The sequence below is a fragment of the Camelus dromedarius genome, chromosome 10 (assembly GCF_036321535.1).
Source record: "Camelus dromedarius isolate mCamDro1 chromosome 10, mCamDro1.pat, whole genome shotgun sequence".
Taxonomy (NCBI): Eukaryota; Metazoa; Chordata; class Mammalia; order Artiodactyla; family Camelidae; genus Camelus; species Camelus dromedarius.
In genome coordinates this window covers 36,235,443-36,254,391 of record NC_087445.1, presented here as the reverse complement: position 1 = coordinate 36,254,391, position 18,949 = coordinate 36,235,443, and the positions used below count along the sequence as shown (strand labels likewise).

At 34.8% G+C, this 18,949-nt stretch overlaps 1 protein-coding gene across 3 annotated transcripts in view; it reads left to right on the top strand.

The window, feature by feature from the left end:
* Nucleotides 1-18,676, top strand: part of PTAR1 (protein prenyltransferase alpha subunit repeat containing 1) — a 47,392-nt gene extending 28,716 nt beyond the window's left edge. The window contains exons 6-7 of one of the 3 annotated variants that reach the window (XM_031449837.2): nt 7,206-7,510; nt 9,458-18,676. In XM_031449837.2, the coding sequence (XP_031305697.1) occupies nt 7,206-7,510; nt 9,458-9,800 (648 nt within the window). In that variant the 3' untranslated portion in view covers nt 9,801-18,676. The other 2 variants (XM_031449839.2, XM_031449840.2) reach the window with 2 other exon arrangements.
* Nucleotides 18,677-18,949: the final 273 nt, after the last annotated feature.

Here is an 18,949-nt window from a genome sequence, read left to right as displayed (position 1 = left end):
CAACAGTTCTGAAAGAGCATCCCCTCCCTCCCATTTATGTGGCTTCACGCTTCAGGAAGGGAGGCCACATAATGGAGTGGAAAGAGAAAAGACAGAATCACATTGACCTGGGTTCAGATTCTGGCCCTGCTAGCTATGTGTGGAAAGTAAGGCTTTAATGTTTTCATCTATGAAATAAGGGCTCTGCTGCCTGTCTCAGTGGATTATTGTGAGAATTACTTGTGTTAATGTGTATAAAGTATTGGACTCACTAAATTTTAGTTCCTTTCTCTGTTGCCCATAGATTGAACGTTTAGGTGCAACTTGGCTACCAGTTTGCTTGGTCAACTCAGTGCAATTCATTCATGAAGAAATACTGAAACCCTATCATTCCCAGATATTAGCCTGTACGCTGGGTGTGGCCTAAAGACAAACAGATTGCTCTCAACAAATTAAAATCTAGTTGAAGAAACAGGTACCAACAATTACAAAGCAGTGTGACATTTGCAGGAACTGAAGGAATCTCAGGGTATAGTGGGAGCACTGAAATGGCTCCTTATCCCAACTGGACTCATTGGAAACAGCTGCTAGAGAGAGGGATGATGCTCTGTCAGGAATCTGGAGGAATGAATACATGGTACCTGGTGGGCTGTGGGGGTATGGAGTGCTTTAGAGCCAGTCATCTCAGCTCCACAACTTGGTAGCCTGTGGGAGGTGGGGAAGGGTAAGGGAAAGGTTGAGGATAAAGGCAGAGTCCAGGTGTGCTGAGAGATCTTTAGAACCTTTCCTGCCTTGGGGTGGACCTTTTAAAGTGGCAGTCCCATAAATCGGAAACATGAGGCCAAGGTGATATTCCCAGTTGCTTGAGACCATCCGATGTTAAAGATGACAACTCAGTGATGTGTTGACTCAGCTGCCTTGGCCCACTGCTAGGCTTATACACGTCAGCCTGCCCTGCCCTGCCAATGGGAGTCTCGGCACCCTTCCTGTCACCACCCTCACCCAGTGTCTCTCACTCTTAGTGAAGAGTGCTGAATTTACAAAATCCCCTTTTCTGTTTTTGTAAGCCATTGGGCCCACCTAGGAGATCATGTCCTACTATGCTTTGTCTGTTAGAGGAAGTTATCGCAAAAGTACCAGTTATCTAGAGCAGCTTAAAAATGCATATAAAATGAACTGGTATTTTTTTACTTAGAAAATTGAAAATGATTTTTTAAAGTGCTGATATCCAGCATTGATAAGGGTATGAAGACAAGCGCTGTAAGGATTGGTATAATCTTACCAAAGGGCAATATGGCAGCGTTTACCAGACTTTACCCCCTAAAATGTGTTATCCCTAACCTAGCAGTTCTGCTTCTAGGAATTCATCCTGAAGGAAAAATGGGAGATGCAGTATGATTTAGTGATTAAAGACTCCACTCAGTGGTCATACAGACATAACTTGAATCCTGACTTTACCACCAGTTTGCTGTGTGGCCCTGAAAAGTTTTCTTAGCCTCTCTAACCTTCAGTTTCCTCATTTGTAAATTGGGGACAATAATTCCTACCTCATCAAGTGATATAAATTAAATGGGAGAATCCACCTAAAGTGGGTATCACAAGTGCCCTTACTAGTGATCAATAAACACTGGCTAGTATATTAAATATGGAAGTTTGATATATGAAAATACTGTTTATAATAGTGAAAAACTGGAAACAGTCTAATCCTCCAATAACAAGGGATTGCTGCATTACAGCCCATCACAAAGTGGAATATTTTGTTGCTACTGGAAGTTATATTTTGGAAGATTATTTTAAACAAAAATGTTCACAATAGGTTAAGGATATAAAACTAAATAAATGTGAGATAGGTCTAATATAATTTTTAATATATTATTAGCATTGAATGATATTTAATGTGTTTAGAACAGGGCCCAGCATCTTATGAGTGCTCAAAAGATATTTATACACATACACATATACACACACATACACAATGCTGTTATTGACATATTTTCTTGTATTTTCTGTAAGCATGTGTTAATTTTCTATTCAGAAAAAAGGGTTAGAGAATAAAGAATGTTTAATAGTGCTAGAGGGTGGAATTATACGAAGTTTTAATTTTCTATTTTTTGTTCCCTGTGATGTTTATGTGTTCCAGTGGACATATATTTAAGTAAATTTTAAACTAGTCTCACTTTTGAGGGTGGGATGGAAGGAAACAATCACAGTTGAACAAAGTTTATTATATTATCTAATTAAAAGTTGATATGGTGTGTCACCTGAAAAAGCACATAGGATCATATTTCCAAAAAAGATATACACATGGCCAATAAAGTCATAAAAAGATGTTCAACATCATTAGCCACTGGGGAAATGTAAATCAAAACCACACTGAGATACCATTTCACAGAACTAGAATGACAAAGTTAAAAAGACAGACTATAACAAGTGTTGACAAGGATGTAGAGAAATTGGAACCCTTATACATTGCTGGTAGGAATATGAAATGGTGCCGCCACTGGGGAAAACTGTTTGACATTTCCTCAAAAAATTAAACATAGAAACACCGTATATGACCCTGCAGTTCCATTGCTAAGCATATATACAAAAGAATTGAAAAGATACATTTATACCAAAGCTTGTATGAGAATGTTCATAGCAGCATTATTCATAATAGCCAAAAATAGTAGTACCCCAAATGTCTAGTATCTGAGGAATGGAAAAACAAAATGTGATATATCCATACAATGGAGGAGTATTCAGCCATTGAACAAGGAATGAAGTTGCTGGATACTATAACATGGATGAACCTTGAAAACATCATGCTGATTGAAAGTAGTGTTCCATTTATATGAGATATTCAGAGTCAGCAGAGCAGATTAGAGGTGCTAGAGACTGGAGGAGATGGGAATAAGGGTTGTTTTGGAGGTGACGAAAATGTTTTGAAAGTATAATCATCAGAGAAATGGCAAGTCAAAACCACAGTGAGGTATCATCTCACACCTCTCAGAATGGCTATCATCGAAAAGTCTACAAATTACCCTAGTCCACTGTTAGTGAGAATGTAAATTGGTGTAGACACAATGGAAAACAGTATTGAGATTCCTCAGAAAACTAAAACTAGAACTACCATACAGTCCAGCAGTTCCACTCTTCAGTATATATATGAAGAAAACAAAAACACTAATTTGAAAAGATGCATGTACCCCAGTGTTCATAGCAGCATTATTTATAATAGCCAAGATATGAAAACAACCTAAGTGTGCATCAATAGATGAATGGATAAAGAAGATGTGGTTTATGTGTGTATAGACATGCATGCATTCATGCACACACAGTGGAGTAGTACTCAGCCATGAAAAGTAATAAAATCCTGCCATTTGCAACAACATGGATGGACTTAGAGGGTATTATGTTTAATGGAGTAAGTCAGACAGAAAGATGCTATGTTATCACTTATATGTGTAATCTAAAAAAATAAAACAATCGAATGAATTTAACAGAAACATACTCATAGATACAGAGAACAAACTATGGTTGCCAGTGGGGCGAGAGAAGGGGGAGGGGCAAGATAGGAGTAGGAGATTAGGAGGTACAAACTACTATGTATAAAGTGAATAAGCTACAAAGATATACCATGCAGCCCAGGGAAATACAGCCACTATTTTATAATAACTTTAAACGGGAGTATGATCTATAAAAATGTTGAATCACTATGTTGTACACCTGAAATTAATATTGTAAATCAACTCTACTTCAATTATAAAAAAAGGAAAATATACTAGAATTAGACAACAGTGATGACTATGTAACTCTGTGACCTGTACTAAAAATCAGAATTTATTTTTCAACTTCAAAAATTGATCCTAAATAATAAAGCTGCAAGGAAAGCTGGAAATTGTTGAAAAAAGAAAAATGAGAAACATTGTGTATAACCATATATTTAAATGTTTATAGAAATAGAGTAATTAAAACTGTGGTACTGGCTCAAAAATAGACACAATAATGAAAGAGTATATAAAGCCCAGAAACATGTCCCAATGCATGATATTTACAAATTTCATGCATTATAAATAGGTCATTTCACATATCCTTTGTTCGGTTTGTGATGCTGATAAGATTGACTTTTTAGAATTGTTAGATTTTATTCTATTTTTAGATCATAACTATTTTTAACTAAGTTAACTATTGTTAACTAAGATTAACAATTTTAATCTAATTGTTGGATTTTAATCTCATATACGAAACTGAACTCTAAATGAAATAAAACATATCTGAAGAAAAAATATTTAAAAAATCATTTGCAGTAATATATTAAGAAAAATGTTTACAATGCAGACTTAATACCTTTAATATATAAAGATCTCTTACAAACCCATAAGAACAGTAATTGCTATCACAAAGAGTAAGTTAAGCAATTCATAAAAGAGGCAAATTAGGCAATACAGGCAATTTGTAAAAGACATAGAGGAAAGATAAGTGAATAGGAAAAAATATTTAGCCTTAGCGATAATTAAGGAAATGCAAATTAAACATGATTTTCCACTTAATAAATTAGTGAAGATTAAAGTATTGGTGAGGAATTTAGGAAACAGACATTAAGGTATACTTCCAATAGAAATATAAATTATACAGCCTTTCTGGAGGGCACTTTAACAGTATATCAAGAACTTTACAAAGTTTTTCTCACTGTTCTAGTAAGTATACTTCTAGAAATTTCTTCTAAATAGGATATGCACGTAAATTTATATATGTATGTACAGAAGAGTGTTTCTTATGCAAGGTGGAAACAAAATGAGAGAATGGTTAAATTGTGATCATTTTTAGGATGAAATGTTATGCAGAAGTTAAAAATGATGTTGTAGTATAATAGTGACATGAGAATATATTTATAATTTAAGTGGAATAAGATTTCAGTATAAAAGAGTATCCCAAATTTGTGTTAAATAAACTGTGCACACGCATACATAGAAAAGCTGAAAGACTGATTGTATGCTGGCTAATAGGATAATGAGTGATTTTTTTTTCTTCTTTATGGTCTACATTTTTACATTTCTCTATAATGATCATTTTGTATCACTTTTATAGTCAGAAGAAAAAAACAAACGTTATATTAAAAAATTTATAGGACTCAGGGCATATGTATATAAGAACAAGCATTTTCAGTAGTCTTTCATTTTAAACCTGTTATCTGTTTCATAGCCCTGCTTCTATAGCTTTCTTATAATTTATTCATTTATTCATTTTTTATATGGAATGTTGGAAGAGAATAATGATATTTAAGGCATATCATATAAAGGTCATTTACTCTGTCAGTGCCTTATATTTAAGCCATATTTTTATGCAGTATCTTTAAGATCACTTAAAAGTAATTGCTGTCTTTTTTTAAAAAAATCATTGTCTATAGTTTCTTATCTAGTAAGAAAATGCCCTCAAATTCCTGTTAAAAGTTTCTTCTCTAGTTTAGTACATCATACATACTAGGGAAAAGAATATAGTGAATTTTTCTGTTAGTCTCAGAAAAAATTTTAAAGGAATTAAGTTAGTTTTGTTGAAAACCTTTAATGTATATGCTGGGGTTTTTTGAGTCAAAATTACAATAAATTATATTTTTTATATGTAGAAGTATGCAGTAAGAAATAATCTAAAGATTTTTCATGTTATATAAATTCCTTTTAAACAAGTTTTGTATTCTTTTCAATGCATATTAAGAAGCTGTACCAGAATTTAAAAGCTGCTATATTATAGCCTGAATGTCCTGCAGGTTAATTCCTCAAAAGTGTAATTCTTCAGAAAAACCCTTAAGATTAGTTTTTGTTTTTGTTTTGTTTTTTTCAGGTAGAAGTTTATCTGGTGCTATTTTGCTTACCTTTTGACTCAAATAAGGAGTCTCTTGTTTTCCATTTCTCAGAGACCCACCAGCAATAGCCTCTGAAATAAATTTATGTGGCTATGAACTAATTCATTAGAATTTAAAGGAGCTTTTTAAAACATTTCACTGATATAACTCAGCCATCCTGGCTTGGAGTTATCTAATCCCTCTGTACTATTCACTTCATTTATTAAACTGTTTATTCATTCATTGATTCATAAAATACTTATATATATAGGGTGATGGAAACATTATTTAGGAATAAGTATCTCAAAGAACTTACAGAATTTAGTGGGGATAAAAAGATGTACAGAAAATTTTATAGTATATATGGTAGAATACACGAGGACTGTGGAGGTTCAGAAGAGGGAAAGGCTTCTCCTAGGGAAGATAACGGACCATGAGGAGTGGAGACGGATCTTGGTTAAGGAGAAGGCATTTGCCTGGAACCTCTGAGTGGGTGAAAGCAACTTTTGGTGTTGTGTGGTCTATATGGTTCACTGTTGACGAGTGTATGTCTTTATTCCTTAGCTGGTCTGAAGATCCTCTGATGGAACCTGGTAGGCCCTTGGATACACCTTTTCCTAATCAAAACCCATTTGCGTTGGCTACCTGTCCAAAACACTGCCAAACAATTTTTTTTTTTATAAATGCTGCTTTTCTTTTTATCATTCCATTTGAAATTCTTTAGTTTGTGAGATTGATAATACAAAGATTTAAATAATTCACTGCTGAATTTTGTCTTACCTACTTAAAAAAGCCATTTATCATTGATTTTAAGTATGTTTGAGAGAAATAGTGAAAGTCATGAGTCTTTGAAAATTTCTGTTATTCACGCATCATGTTTTTGTACTAAGCCTTTAGAATTAGGTAGTGAACAGAAACAGACATGGTCTCTGCCCTACTGACACTTAGAATAAAGGAGAAATAATTACATTGAGTAAAAAAATTGTAAGTTAGATATAGTACGAATTAATTAAATGTGGAAGGTTTCCATCAAACTGACCTCTGAATTTATATTTTCCCTTCAACGTAAGCATTGCTTGAAAGTGAGCACCCTAATGTTTATCGTTATTTTAGAATTTGGCTTTTCTACGTATGTGCCAATCAGAATGTGATTGATCAAGGTCCAGGGAAAGGTCCTTAAGCTCTGTTTCATTAAAAAAAAAAGCCATTGCTTTATAAAGGAAAGGGAAAACTAGTACTTACTGAACTACCACTGACAGCACTGTGTTGGATGTTGTATACACAATATGGGTAGGAATGGTATTGTCAAAACAGAGAATGAATCAAAGAGAAATCCAAAGCATTAATGGAGAAAGTAAAACCTTTGGCAATTCCTCATTTCACTTCCCTTTTTTCTTCCTACAAGATTCTTCTTGATGAACTATCTTCTACTAAACACTGGGCATCCATGCACGTTTCAGACCACAGTGGATTTCACTACCGCCAGTTTTTATTAAAGTCTTTGATTAGCCAAACCGTGACAGACGGTTCTATATTGGAACAAAATCCTTTGAGAAGTGAGCCAGCCATAGTTCTTCCAAAAGATGAAGAGGCAGTGGCTTCAGCAGAGGAATCAAGAATAAATCTTCCCCATCTTCTAGAAGAAGAAGTTGAATTCAGCACTGATCTTATTGATTCGTACCCAGGCCATGAAACCCTTTGGTGTCATAGGTAAGAGAAGGGAAGATCTGTTTCCAGCCTTAAACTGTTCATGTCCTTAGAGCTGCAGAAGGTCTTACACCTGACTCCTGCCTACTTGGGTAAATGGCGGTAATCTGATTGTGGAGCTTTGCCTGTGTGGTTCAGAGGAGTTTGTGTTACCATATCCTCCTCCTCATGGTCATCATCAATAGGAGGTTCCTCATGTAGATCTTTGCCAATGACTCAAGATGATAGTCTTCATCATTGACTGCACAACAGAATAATGTGTGTTACTTCCAAACTAAAAAGTTTCTGGACTACCTCCTTGGAGATCCTGATATTTAGCATATCTGGGATGGAGTGCTGCCATATTTTTTTAAATAAAAAAACCCTAACAGATAAATTTGTTGTACAGTCAGGGTTGAGACCATTGATTAGACTCAGAATAGTTAAGCTTTTGTTCTTCCCACCATGATGGCCTACAAATTAACTTACGTTGAGTATAATCTTTTGACACTTTGTTTTTTTAAAGTAAAATGTACTTTGAGAGTGGATCAGTATTGTTAGGAAGGAGTGAAAGAGGGTTATCAACCTCATAACTTGAGTTTCCAGTACATTTTCACAGTAATTTTCATGTTGAAATGAAATCCAGATGTGGGAGCCCCCTGATTGGTTTATTTTATCATTTAGTTGGAGACATCTTTGGTGTTATATATACAGATTTTACTTGAGGTCATAAGATTCTCTTTGTAGACAAAAGACTTAGCTGTGCTAGGCAGTAGATAGGCATTTTTAATATTTGTATATTTTTAAATTAATTGTTCCCTTTTTCCAGTGTAAATATATTTGGAAGATATTATTAGGAGATGGAAAACAATCTCCCCTCTTTGGTGCCTTCATAAATGCAGAATTTTCTTTGTCTCTTAAAAACAAGACGCTCTTATTCCACTTTTTTAGGAGAGAAAGATAGATCTTGACTTGCATGTTGTTTTGGTATTTAGACATAATAGTAAGGCTCAGAAAATATTGAAAATTATATTTGAGAGATAGATTTTTTAAAACAGAAACTTTCTTTGTTCATATAAAGATTAATTGGAGTTTTGAGTGGGAAGAAGAGATAGTTGGGATGACCGGTATATTACACAGGCCAGTTTTCTACGATTCAGTGCCCTTAAGCAGCTTATCTGTCCTTTAAGTTTTATCTTTTGTAAAATGGATATGTTATATGCTCCCTTGTCTACTCCAGAATAAGCTGGGAATGTGAATAGAATTCTTTTTTAAGGGCTTAGAGTTGCTAATATGACGGATGAGATGTAAGAACCTAGATTCTGTGTAGTTTACCTTATTTTGTGCAGTGGATGTGCACCCCAGTGAGTCATAGTTTTTGGAGGCTAGGCACATGGATCTTCGTTTGTGACAAATAACTCCAGATGATTCTAAGGGCAGGAGAACTGTGTCTTTTAGCAGCGTTTTCTTAGAGCCCAGCATATCCCTACTGCATGTGGATGTTTAGTGAGACTATAGTGATAGGTTTAGGGGAAAGTTCAGAGGTTTTCTAGATAATAAGACCAACCACAGCAGTTCTATTCTTATGAAAGTTAATTTTTAGTTTTGTTGTATATTTTAATTTATAACAAAGATTGGGCTAAGACCTATTTCTAGTTTCATATTGTAGTTACAAAAGTAACAACTCCAAGAGATTGTCATCATCTTAGTCAATGTTTTTTAAAAACCTTTGGGGTAGTATTCTTTCTCATAAGCAAACCAGTAATCTGGGTTTGTAACACTCTGTCCAGATACCCAGAGACTCATCTTAAGTGTTCTTCCTTCTTCTCTCAGATAGCTCTAGGTTACAAAGGAGGCAGTGAACTGAGTACTATACGTTTTGAAATTATCAGTTTACTTTTTTGCTTTTTCTGAAAAGCTTAACTTTGTGATTTTTCTTTCTCTATTCTCTTCCTCCCTCCTCTTTCATAGGCGGCATGTCTTCTACCTTCAGCATCACTTAAATGGTAGGTTTCCTCACAGCATGACACAGTTGTCACCTGCAGACAGCCCTGGGGGGACTTTGAGTGACTTGCACCTCATCCCAGCAGGCTCCCACACGTCTCAGGCAATGGAAGTGGATGGACTTAGTGACTCTAGCAAGCAGGGATATTCCCAGGAAACCAAACGCCTGAAGCGGACACCAGCTCCAGACTCCCTAGGCCTGGAAATGGAGCACAGGTTCATCGATCAAGTATTGTCCACCTGCCGGAACGTAGAGCAGGCCAGATTTGCCAATGCATACAGAAAATGGCTAGTTACATTGAGCCAGTGAAAGAGGTGGAGTAGTCCTACAAGGTTCCCCTTTTAGTGCAATATTGCTTTTCCTTATTTACATAGTTGCATGGACCATTTGCTATTATTGGCTAGCTTTATGTTCTTCATCTTTAGGTTAAAAGTCCATAGTAAATCTTTCATTTTATTTATTTTGTTAAGAACTGGCATTCCTTTGGGGATAAAATAATTGTGTAGTTCCTTCCTGCTAAACAGTGAGTCTTAATTTTTTCTTTTTAACTTCTCATCCTTTATATTTCTATACTTGAGACTTTTCTCGTTTGGTTCTCCAAATTGGTTCACACACACCTCTACCCACCTCAGTGCAATTGCTGCATAGGCTAATTTTTTTTAATTAAAAGTTTATGTTGTAGTTCAACTTAAGAACAATACAAATGCAAAATTACTCAATCTAATTGTCATTTTGAGATTCAGGTGGCCAGATGGATGGATATGTGAAAATACAAACCATTTCTCTTTCTCTAGCGTGTTCTACTCAAGTCAAAGACCGACATAACCAAAGTCAGAATATTGAGATTTATATGAAACACATGCTTCCAATGTTATCCATTTTAAAAATGGTTATTTAAAAAAAGTAATTTTAAGAGTTTATGTAATTGTAGTGGAAAATTATTTTTATTACTAGCTTTGATAGATTGTTTTTACCTCAAATTTGGCATATGCCAAAAACACTCAAGTCAACCCTTATGAAAGTCATTTTCAAAAAAAAAAAAAAAGCCTAGAATGCCATTTTTAGTTATTACTACTTATTTTCCTTCCAAATTCATGATGAAAAATGGGAGACTTAAGGATAGAAATGTAGCCATTAAAAATCTTCCTTTTAAAAAATTTAAGTTATTGAGGATACACTGGATAAACTATAAACTTTTTTATCAAGTGATTATTAAAAGTTTACTGGCAAAAGCTGGGGGAAAGGACAGTTTTGAAGGTTATTTCTTCAATCTTTATTTAAAAAAATAAAACTGAAAAACATCTATATTAAACTTAACAGGATTGAGGTACCAAAGTATCCACCTTATAGCTGTATCTTATCTTTTCAGTGACAAGGACTGGATTTTTTAGGTCGATGAGACAAGTGTAGGGAAAGGGCCAGGTAATGTCTAACTTTTTAATATAGTTCCCCCTCATAAATGCTCTGCATTTCTTCTTTCCACACACCTTTCTCTTTATTTTCCCAATCCCTTGTATTATTTTTGTGTCATCTTCACTTTTAATGTATCTTTTTTAATCTATCTTATTTCAGGGACATGTACTAAAGATATTCTCCTGTTTGTTTGCAGTTAATTTCATATCCCGTTACACACACATACACACGAAATATGAATATGAACTTCCACTCCTTCTAAAAGTTCCCCTAATGATGGACGCTGTGTTCCTACGTGTGTATGAAATGTAATAGTAGCAGGAACAAGTGTGATCACTATGCTTTGCCTGTTTTATATGCTGGGTCACCTGTAGGGTGAGGAGACAGGGAGAGGTCTGCCTGTCCCTGCATCTGTCTCACTATTATGGAGACTCAGGACTTGAGTGAGGAGCATTGCCTTAAGGGAAAAGAATAGATCCTGTACTTGTGCATCATGATTTTGTGGAATGGCGAACTATCGAGTGAGACACAAGAACACCAAAAAATTGTCTAGACTGGTCCTTGTAGACAGAAGCTGCTCTTCTCTCTTATGGCAAAAAATTACCTTTCTGTAGCTTTTAGAGAATTTAGGTGAGAAAATGGTCGGCATTATGAGCATAATTCTATGACCCTTTGTGTACAGAGGATATTTTGAATCAAATACCTCAAGGTCTACCTGGACCTCTGGATAAAACCATTAATTTATGATCTTTAGCACCTGCAGGACTTGGAGGGCCGACTAGACTACACAGAGAGGACATGGAAGATTCAGCCCATTCCACCAATATGTGTTGCCAAATTCTGGCCTCACTCAGTATTACCTTTTTTCCTAAGCGTTATTTTAAGTATCCCAAGTAATAGGGCTTCTTATGCTTTGACGTGAGAGTGTTGGGATATGAGTATATGCGATACCCTGTGGAATATCAGCTAAATTTTATAATGCTCCACTCTTTTTTATACCTTCCACAGAGTCTCTTGCCCTTCTTTGGTGTTAACTATCTTCATATGTTTTAAGTCTCTTAACCAACCTCTGCCTGAAGCCATGCAGTCCTTTTAATATATCTCGGTCTGCTGTCTTCCTAATAAAGTTTTAAGTAGGGAGTAAAAATACAAATATCCAAAGGATACTGCTTGTATATGACTTCTGTGTGCTCCTTTATTTCTAAAATTTGCATTTTTCAGGTGTTCATTCACAGAAAAGCCTTGTATCACTCTATATGGTTGTGGTTTTTTTCCTAAATGGTTGACATCTAAACTCACTAGCTGTGGCATGATAATATCTCTTGGACTGAATGAGGTCATGCAGTGGAAAGGATGTGTCTATTTTTAGGGACTTGGTGGTCTTCACCTGTTTTTCTATAACTATGTTATACTCCTTTTTTAAAGGAAAAGATGATTTAGATTGACACACATTTACTCCAGCTTTCACTGGAAGAATAGTAGGCCATCCTGTGGATCAAGAATACTAATGACAAGCAAAAAAGCAATAAGATCTGTAAATAACTCTACCACCAGCCCTCCCCCACCTGACTTTTTTTTTTTTTTTTTTGGGTGGGCCTGTTTTGGTAAAGTGGTGTTACCAGATTCTGTGTGTCTTGCACATTGTGAGAACTTGTTAAATATTTATTAAGTTGATGAATGATTAACTAAAGACGCAAAAGATTGATAATGAGTGATGGATAAGAGTGAGTTATGATTGACAAATTGACAGAATAGAGCAATGGATTGTGAATGAATAACATATTCTGCCTTCATGATACTTAGGGGGAGCTATTGCATATAGAAAGTTAATTTAGATTTTTTTTCCTTAGTTAAATTACCTTGTTTACACTTGTTAAATCCCAGCCAGGAAATGCAGCTGTATAATATCAGTTAACTACTTTAATATATAGTAAACATTCATAGAACTAGTGAAGACCATTCACATTAAAAACACTACTTTCTGTTCATTTATGATGTTAGAGGACAGATCTTGCCAGTAGAGCCAGAGCCACTCTTGGGGTATCTGAGGAAACTCTGATTTCAAAGACTTATTGATCTGTGTCTGTGCACGAGCAGTCATCTTATGCTTCTCCTTTTCCCCTCCCCAACCTGAACTGTGGACCTTTTAGAAACTCCTTAAACCTGTGTGAGTCATTTTTTTAAACTTCAGGATTTGATACCTATTAGTGTCCCTTTTTTCTTTTCTAGGTTTTAGCATTTTATTACCTCTTTGAAAACTCTGGGCCTAGACTTTTAAGTCATACTTCTTATTCCTATGGTACGATTCTAATTTAAATTAAAGGCTCCATTATTTATCAGGTTAAATATACATGATGTCACTCAAAGCCGCTAACTCTTCACATAAGGGCTTATGTGACTCAAGAAGTGCAAACAAAAGTTCTTGGATTCTTCTGTGGCATTTTGTAGGAAAGCGTATGTGGTAGTAGACTTTGTGTCAGGTCAAGTGAATTCATGCTCATATGCTGAGACATACACATGTATGTGTGTAAAAACTTCTAATATTGTTGAGAACAAATTGTCAGTCTAGTATTTTTCTCTTAATAGCACAAGATGGTTTCCGACATGAGGGCTAAATATAATTTAGGAATGCAACTACCACTTGCTATGCAACAATCTAATTTCTACCTTAGTTCCCCTGTATTATGGAAGATACTAAATATTTAGTTTATCAAAGGAAGAAAACACTTTTTTTTCCAGAAAGCTTTTGTAAGCTTACAGCTATTTTGTTACTAGAAAATTATATTTTAAAACTTTAAAATATCTAAAGTATGCTAGAAAATTTGAACAGCATTGTAACAACTGAACCTTTTGTCTTCTAAATAAATTTCTCAAGTAGAACTGTGCAAACCCTAGCACTTTCTGTGCTGGCGCCTCCCTATGCTTGGGTGTCCTCTGTAATGTGCTTCTTTCTAAAGGAGAAGTGCGTGGAGGCACAGGAAAGCTTACGCAAATTCAGCGCCATGAAGGCAATGAGCAGGAAAAATCTGCCCTGAGAACTCTATTTACCATCACACAGTGTCTTTTAAAAAAATAACTATACATACTGTGTTCATTTGAGTGCCTTTCTTACTTTTTGGGGAAGCAAACTTATATTTAAGTCTAACGTTTAGGTAGAGAACAAAGAATGAAAATTTAATTAAACAGTTGATTGTGACTCATTATTTATTCCAGTTGCTAGGCATGGTCCCATGTAATATTTATCCTTTAGTGAGTTCCTGATATGAGCAGGAAGGATGCTTTGGTTTGTATTTCGTTATCATTTTTAAGCATCCTACCAAGAAGAATTAGTTCTTTACCAGTGACAACTCACTTTTGGGGTTGGAGGCATCGCATTTAGAGGACAACATATTCATAATTAAAGATCAGCATGAAACCTGTGCAGCCCATGTTTACAGAAAAGCAGTGGCACTCTGTCCTAAAAGAAATGCCATATGGTTGTCCTAAATGAATCTTTTGCCTCATTTTAAGGACTTTTAAGAATTCCTTCCCAAATTCAGAACTATGTAAGATAGTTGAGGGGGTGGGGTGGTGAATGGAACCTTAATCTTTTCAAATATTGGTGGAAAAGAAGTAAATACTGAGATGAAACAGGAAATGTGGCATTTTATGTATTTGGATGTGAGGTGAGGAAGGATAGGAATTTCATATTTCCAGATAGCAAATAACTCCTGTTAATTGTAATTTATTAAAATATATAGCTTAAGATTCCAAAGTGCTTTTCAGAGAACAGTTGAATGATGTATTCCTTAAGGACAGCAATAGGCTATGTTCATATTGGAGACAGAAAACAATTGTGTCAGTTGTGGATCTGGGGTGTGGGGACCTCAGGCTCCCAATTTTGACTGTTGTATTCTTACCAAGCCATGTTAACACTAGAAAACCAAACTTAAAGAGAAGGAAAAAGGAGGAAAAAAAAAAAAAAAAAGAGAGCAGTAGCTTACTCTGCTGATGAAATCTTGTGCTTCCAAGAATATTAGCTATATATGGTTTGTGCTTTCTGGACAGTAATGTGGTCCACAAAGCTAACCTCGCATTTCTTTCATTAGTCTGTTACTATTCCTCAGGGTGTAGAACATTTAGTAAATTTAGGGCAAAATTTTATATTCAGCAAAAAGGAAAAGGCAAAAATATGCTAAATATATTGCTAGCTCTTAAAATTTTAGTATAGATAGTATTTTTTATAAACCACTACCAGTGCAGTAGCTCATAGATGCTCTGTGACTGCCTCATTGTTCATCTTGCTGCTTTAGTCCCTACGGCTTGATTATGAATGTTCTCTTACATGTGTCTTCTATGGAGATGACTTCTGTATTGTATTATTTTCCATGTTTGGCAGAGGTGTGGGTGTTTTAGTTGACAGTCTCAATTTTTGGAAATTCTGTTGAGAAAATGATCACTGCTGGTTTTCAAATTGACAACTCTCTTGTTTCTTAAAACTTCAGTTTCCCTGAAAGTGTGTTTGTGTGCAGACCTTGTACACGTTCAGTACATTGCATAATGCCTTGTACCTTGCAGGAATTCAACAGGTCAGAATTGTTAATGGCTAGAAATTTACAACTGGCTTATCTCTGTCTTAACACCATTGTCCACATTCTTAGCTTCCAGAGAGGTACAGTATTGTGCTTAAGATACGTAATCAGGTTCAAACATACAAGGCAAAGATACACAGTTGTACAACATTGTAAGTTAAATTTAGATACCTGTAAGGTGTACATATGTGAGTGTATTCACATATATGTATGTATGTATACTTAAATGAGATTTAGAATTTCAGCTTATATAGTTGTTTTACAAAGACTTTTATCCAAAGGATTTTTATTTTGGTATTTTCTTAAAGTGCTCCTATTTAAAAGCAGTTTTCTTTATTAGACCAGCCCCCTCAAGCAAAGTTGGAAACCTAACACACATGCCCATTTGCCTGAATTAACCAGATACTGGTGTTAACTGTTTATAGTCAGTCTTTGGCTGCTTATAAACCATGACGTTTTGGCTTTTTGTCCATACCTTTAGGGAATCAGCCTTAATTTTATGTATGGCAGTCACTTTCCTCAAAGTACTATGCAGCATACTTGAAATGTTTATAAAGTGATCAGTAATAAATTTGAGGGTTTTCGGTGTCATAGGGATGAGCAGTTTCACGTGTCCGGATATTGACTCATACAGCATTCTGCTAGAGGTGCTAATATGTCATCCTCCCTCACAAATGTCATCTTGCATTTGGAGCAGGTATTTTTTCTTACTGGTTAAAGAATGAGTATAAGCTAAATGCAGTCAGAGTGGGTGCTCAATAAATATTTAGTCGATTATTGATCTAACATCAAACAGCTTTCAGAAAGGAGACTTGTCATCTTTTCACTGAGGAGTATATTTTTAGAGTAATATATGTTTGAAACTGAAAAATTATATCATTTGACATGAATTATTAGGCTGGAGTTAGTCATATGTAATAAAAATATCATTTATGTAGAAAAGGTCTGCAGATAGGAGATGTGAAAAGTTTAAGTAGTATCTCTTTGTGCAAGGCACGTTAATAAATGTGGTTAAATGTCTTAATAGGCTGCTGAACTCTAGAGAGAACTACTGTAGTCTTCCGCAATCAGTTTCTATGTTAGTGTATCTAGTATTATATGGTTTAGATTCTGTTTGTTTCTCCTAAATCTTGGTTACTATCCAGTGTTTTAAGAGTAGTCATGGTAAAGTATGAAGTTATATTAAATAACTTCTACTTGTTTTTTTCAGAACATCTTCAAAATGAGGGAGAGATTTTTCTGAATAATATAGTAGTTTGAGAATCTGTTAATTTGTAGCTTTCAGAGCATTTTTTGACAGCATTTACCTAATGCAAACAGATTTAAACAATTTAAAAACAAACAAGCATTCCAGCCTGACCTGTGAGAAGCAGAGTATGCAGCACAGGTGTAATTTAGGCATTGCCTCCTGGTGAGGTTCTTGATGCATGACTGTGACACTGGCTTCTGACTGAGGTGACCACTGTCTGTACTGTATTTTGGTGTGTGTGGTTCCTAGGAGAATACTGGAATATGCTAGGTTAACTTGTTTTTGAGTTTGACAAAATAAAAGATGAGGTATTATAAAAATGCCAAATATTTACACATTCTACTACAAAACCTAAAAAGAGGAGGGGAATAAAAAGATGAAAGAGCAATGATCTTTTTTTAATAGCTTCTAAACAAATTTTTTTAATCCAGATCTCTTGGACACTAGGCAGTTGCTTACTGTAACACTGAGGGACTTTAAGGGATAGTTCTCAGACACTACATTCTGTTATTAGAATTCACCATGTGTGTTAATTGTATATTGCTTGAAGATTTTCCAGAAAATAGATAATGAAGTTGCAGTCAGTGGTATTTTAAGATTTTCTTGTAGGTTATGGTTAAATGGACAAGTTACATACATGATCTGTGGTGCAAGGTCAGATCCTGGGCATTAAAGGTAAGTTTGGCTAACTTAGTTTACTGAAGACACTAATTGTCTTCACTGATTGCACTGCTGTTTTTCTTAAACTATTTCCCCCCCAGTATAACAATCTGCATTGAATTCCTTTAGTTCTTACCATATACTAGTTGACATTTTTTAAGGATTAAATATTTTGTGAATTCTTACTACACTTAAAATGTGTACCTTGCAGAAGGATAAAAATAAATTTTGCAATAAGGTATATGCAGAATGTGCTTAGGGTTTTCTGGGAGTTAGTACTCCAGAGTGCTTTAAATGTGATGCTGGATTCTAAGTGTGATGTTGATATAATGACTGTAGATATCAGCACTGTCCAATAAAAATAAATGTGAGCCACATATGTAATTTAAAATTTTCTAGTAGTCACATTAAAAAAAAAGAAACAAGTGAAATGGACTTTAATAATATATTTTAATTAACTCAGTACATTTTAAAAACATTATTTCACTGTGTAATCAATATACAAAATTAAGATATTTTATCTTCCTTTTTTCCCCATAGTAAGTCTTCAAAATTCAGCATGTATTTTGCTCTCACAGTACATCTCAGTTCTGACTAGCTACATTTCAAGTGCCCAAAAAGCCACATGTGGCTCAGGGCTGCTATACTGGACAGTGCAGATTCATAGAGTGCAAAGTATGACTTTATTTTAAATTGGAGATGGTGAGGTAGGCATGAAATTACAGTACTTTAAAAGTTATTTAGTATACTTAGAAAAGCATCTAACAGAATTATCCACTTGTTTTCCTTTGTCTTTATTTTATGTTTTCTCTAGAAGTAGTCTCAACCCATTTCAATTTGCCAAGCATTACTTAAGGAGGAAGAAATTCCATGTCATGTAAAATACCATGATACGCTGATTATAACAACACATTTTTTTCAATGTGTTTACTTAATTCTGTCCTGTTTCTTCAAAATAACAGCTTAAATTGCATGTTAATTATATATCTGTACCTATTTTGTTTTTATATTCTTCTTGTAATACAATAATATGTATTAACCAACAGCCCTAGGATTCTAATGTTCCTATGCAGCTGCGTTCCAGCACTTACTGGTACACTTACTAAGTTGTGATAAGTGGCAGAAAAGTAGAATGAACCATTCTTTTCTTCCATTAGGTCTGTTTTTATCATGTGACAATGTACTAAGCCAGCTATAAATTATTGTATTTCTGTAGAATATGGAAAATAGTGTTTATGTCTTATCTTTGCTAAGTGTCGGCAATTTCTAAGTAAACTTTTCATCTCCTAAAATGAATGGTAAATGTGATTTATTTTTACTTGTGGTGTTTTAAACTCAATTTTAGTCTGCCAACCAGTCCTGTTGAATTGCTGTGAAGGTGGTAGTTGGGTGGAGGTGTAAGCTGTTGTCTGAGTGAAACCAATGATTTGATTAACTACATTTGTAAAAAGAATTTTAAAATGTCATTTGTGTCTACAACATTTTTAAAAAAATGCCAAAAACAAATTAGAGAAATTTGTTGTCTTCAGTTGTGCATAACAATGACTAGTTCACTTATTGAAATC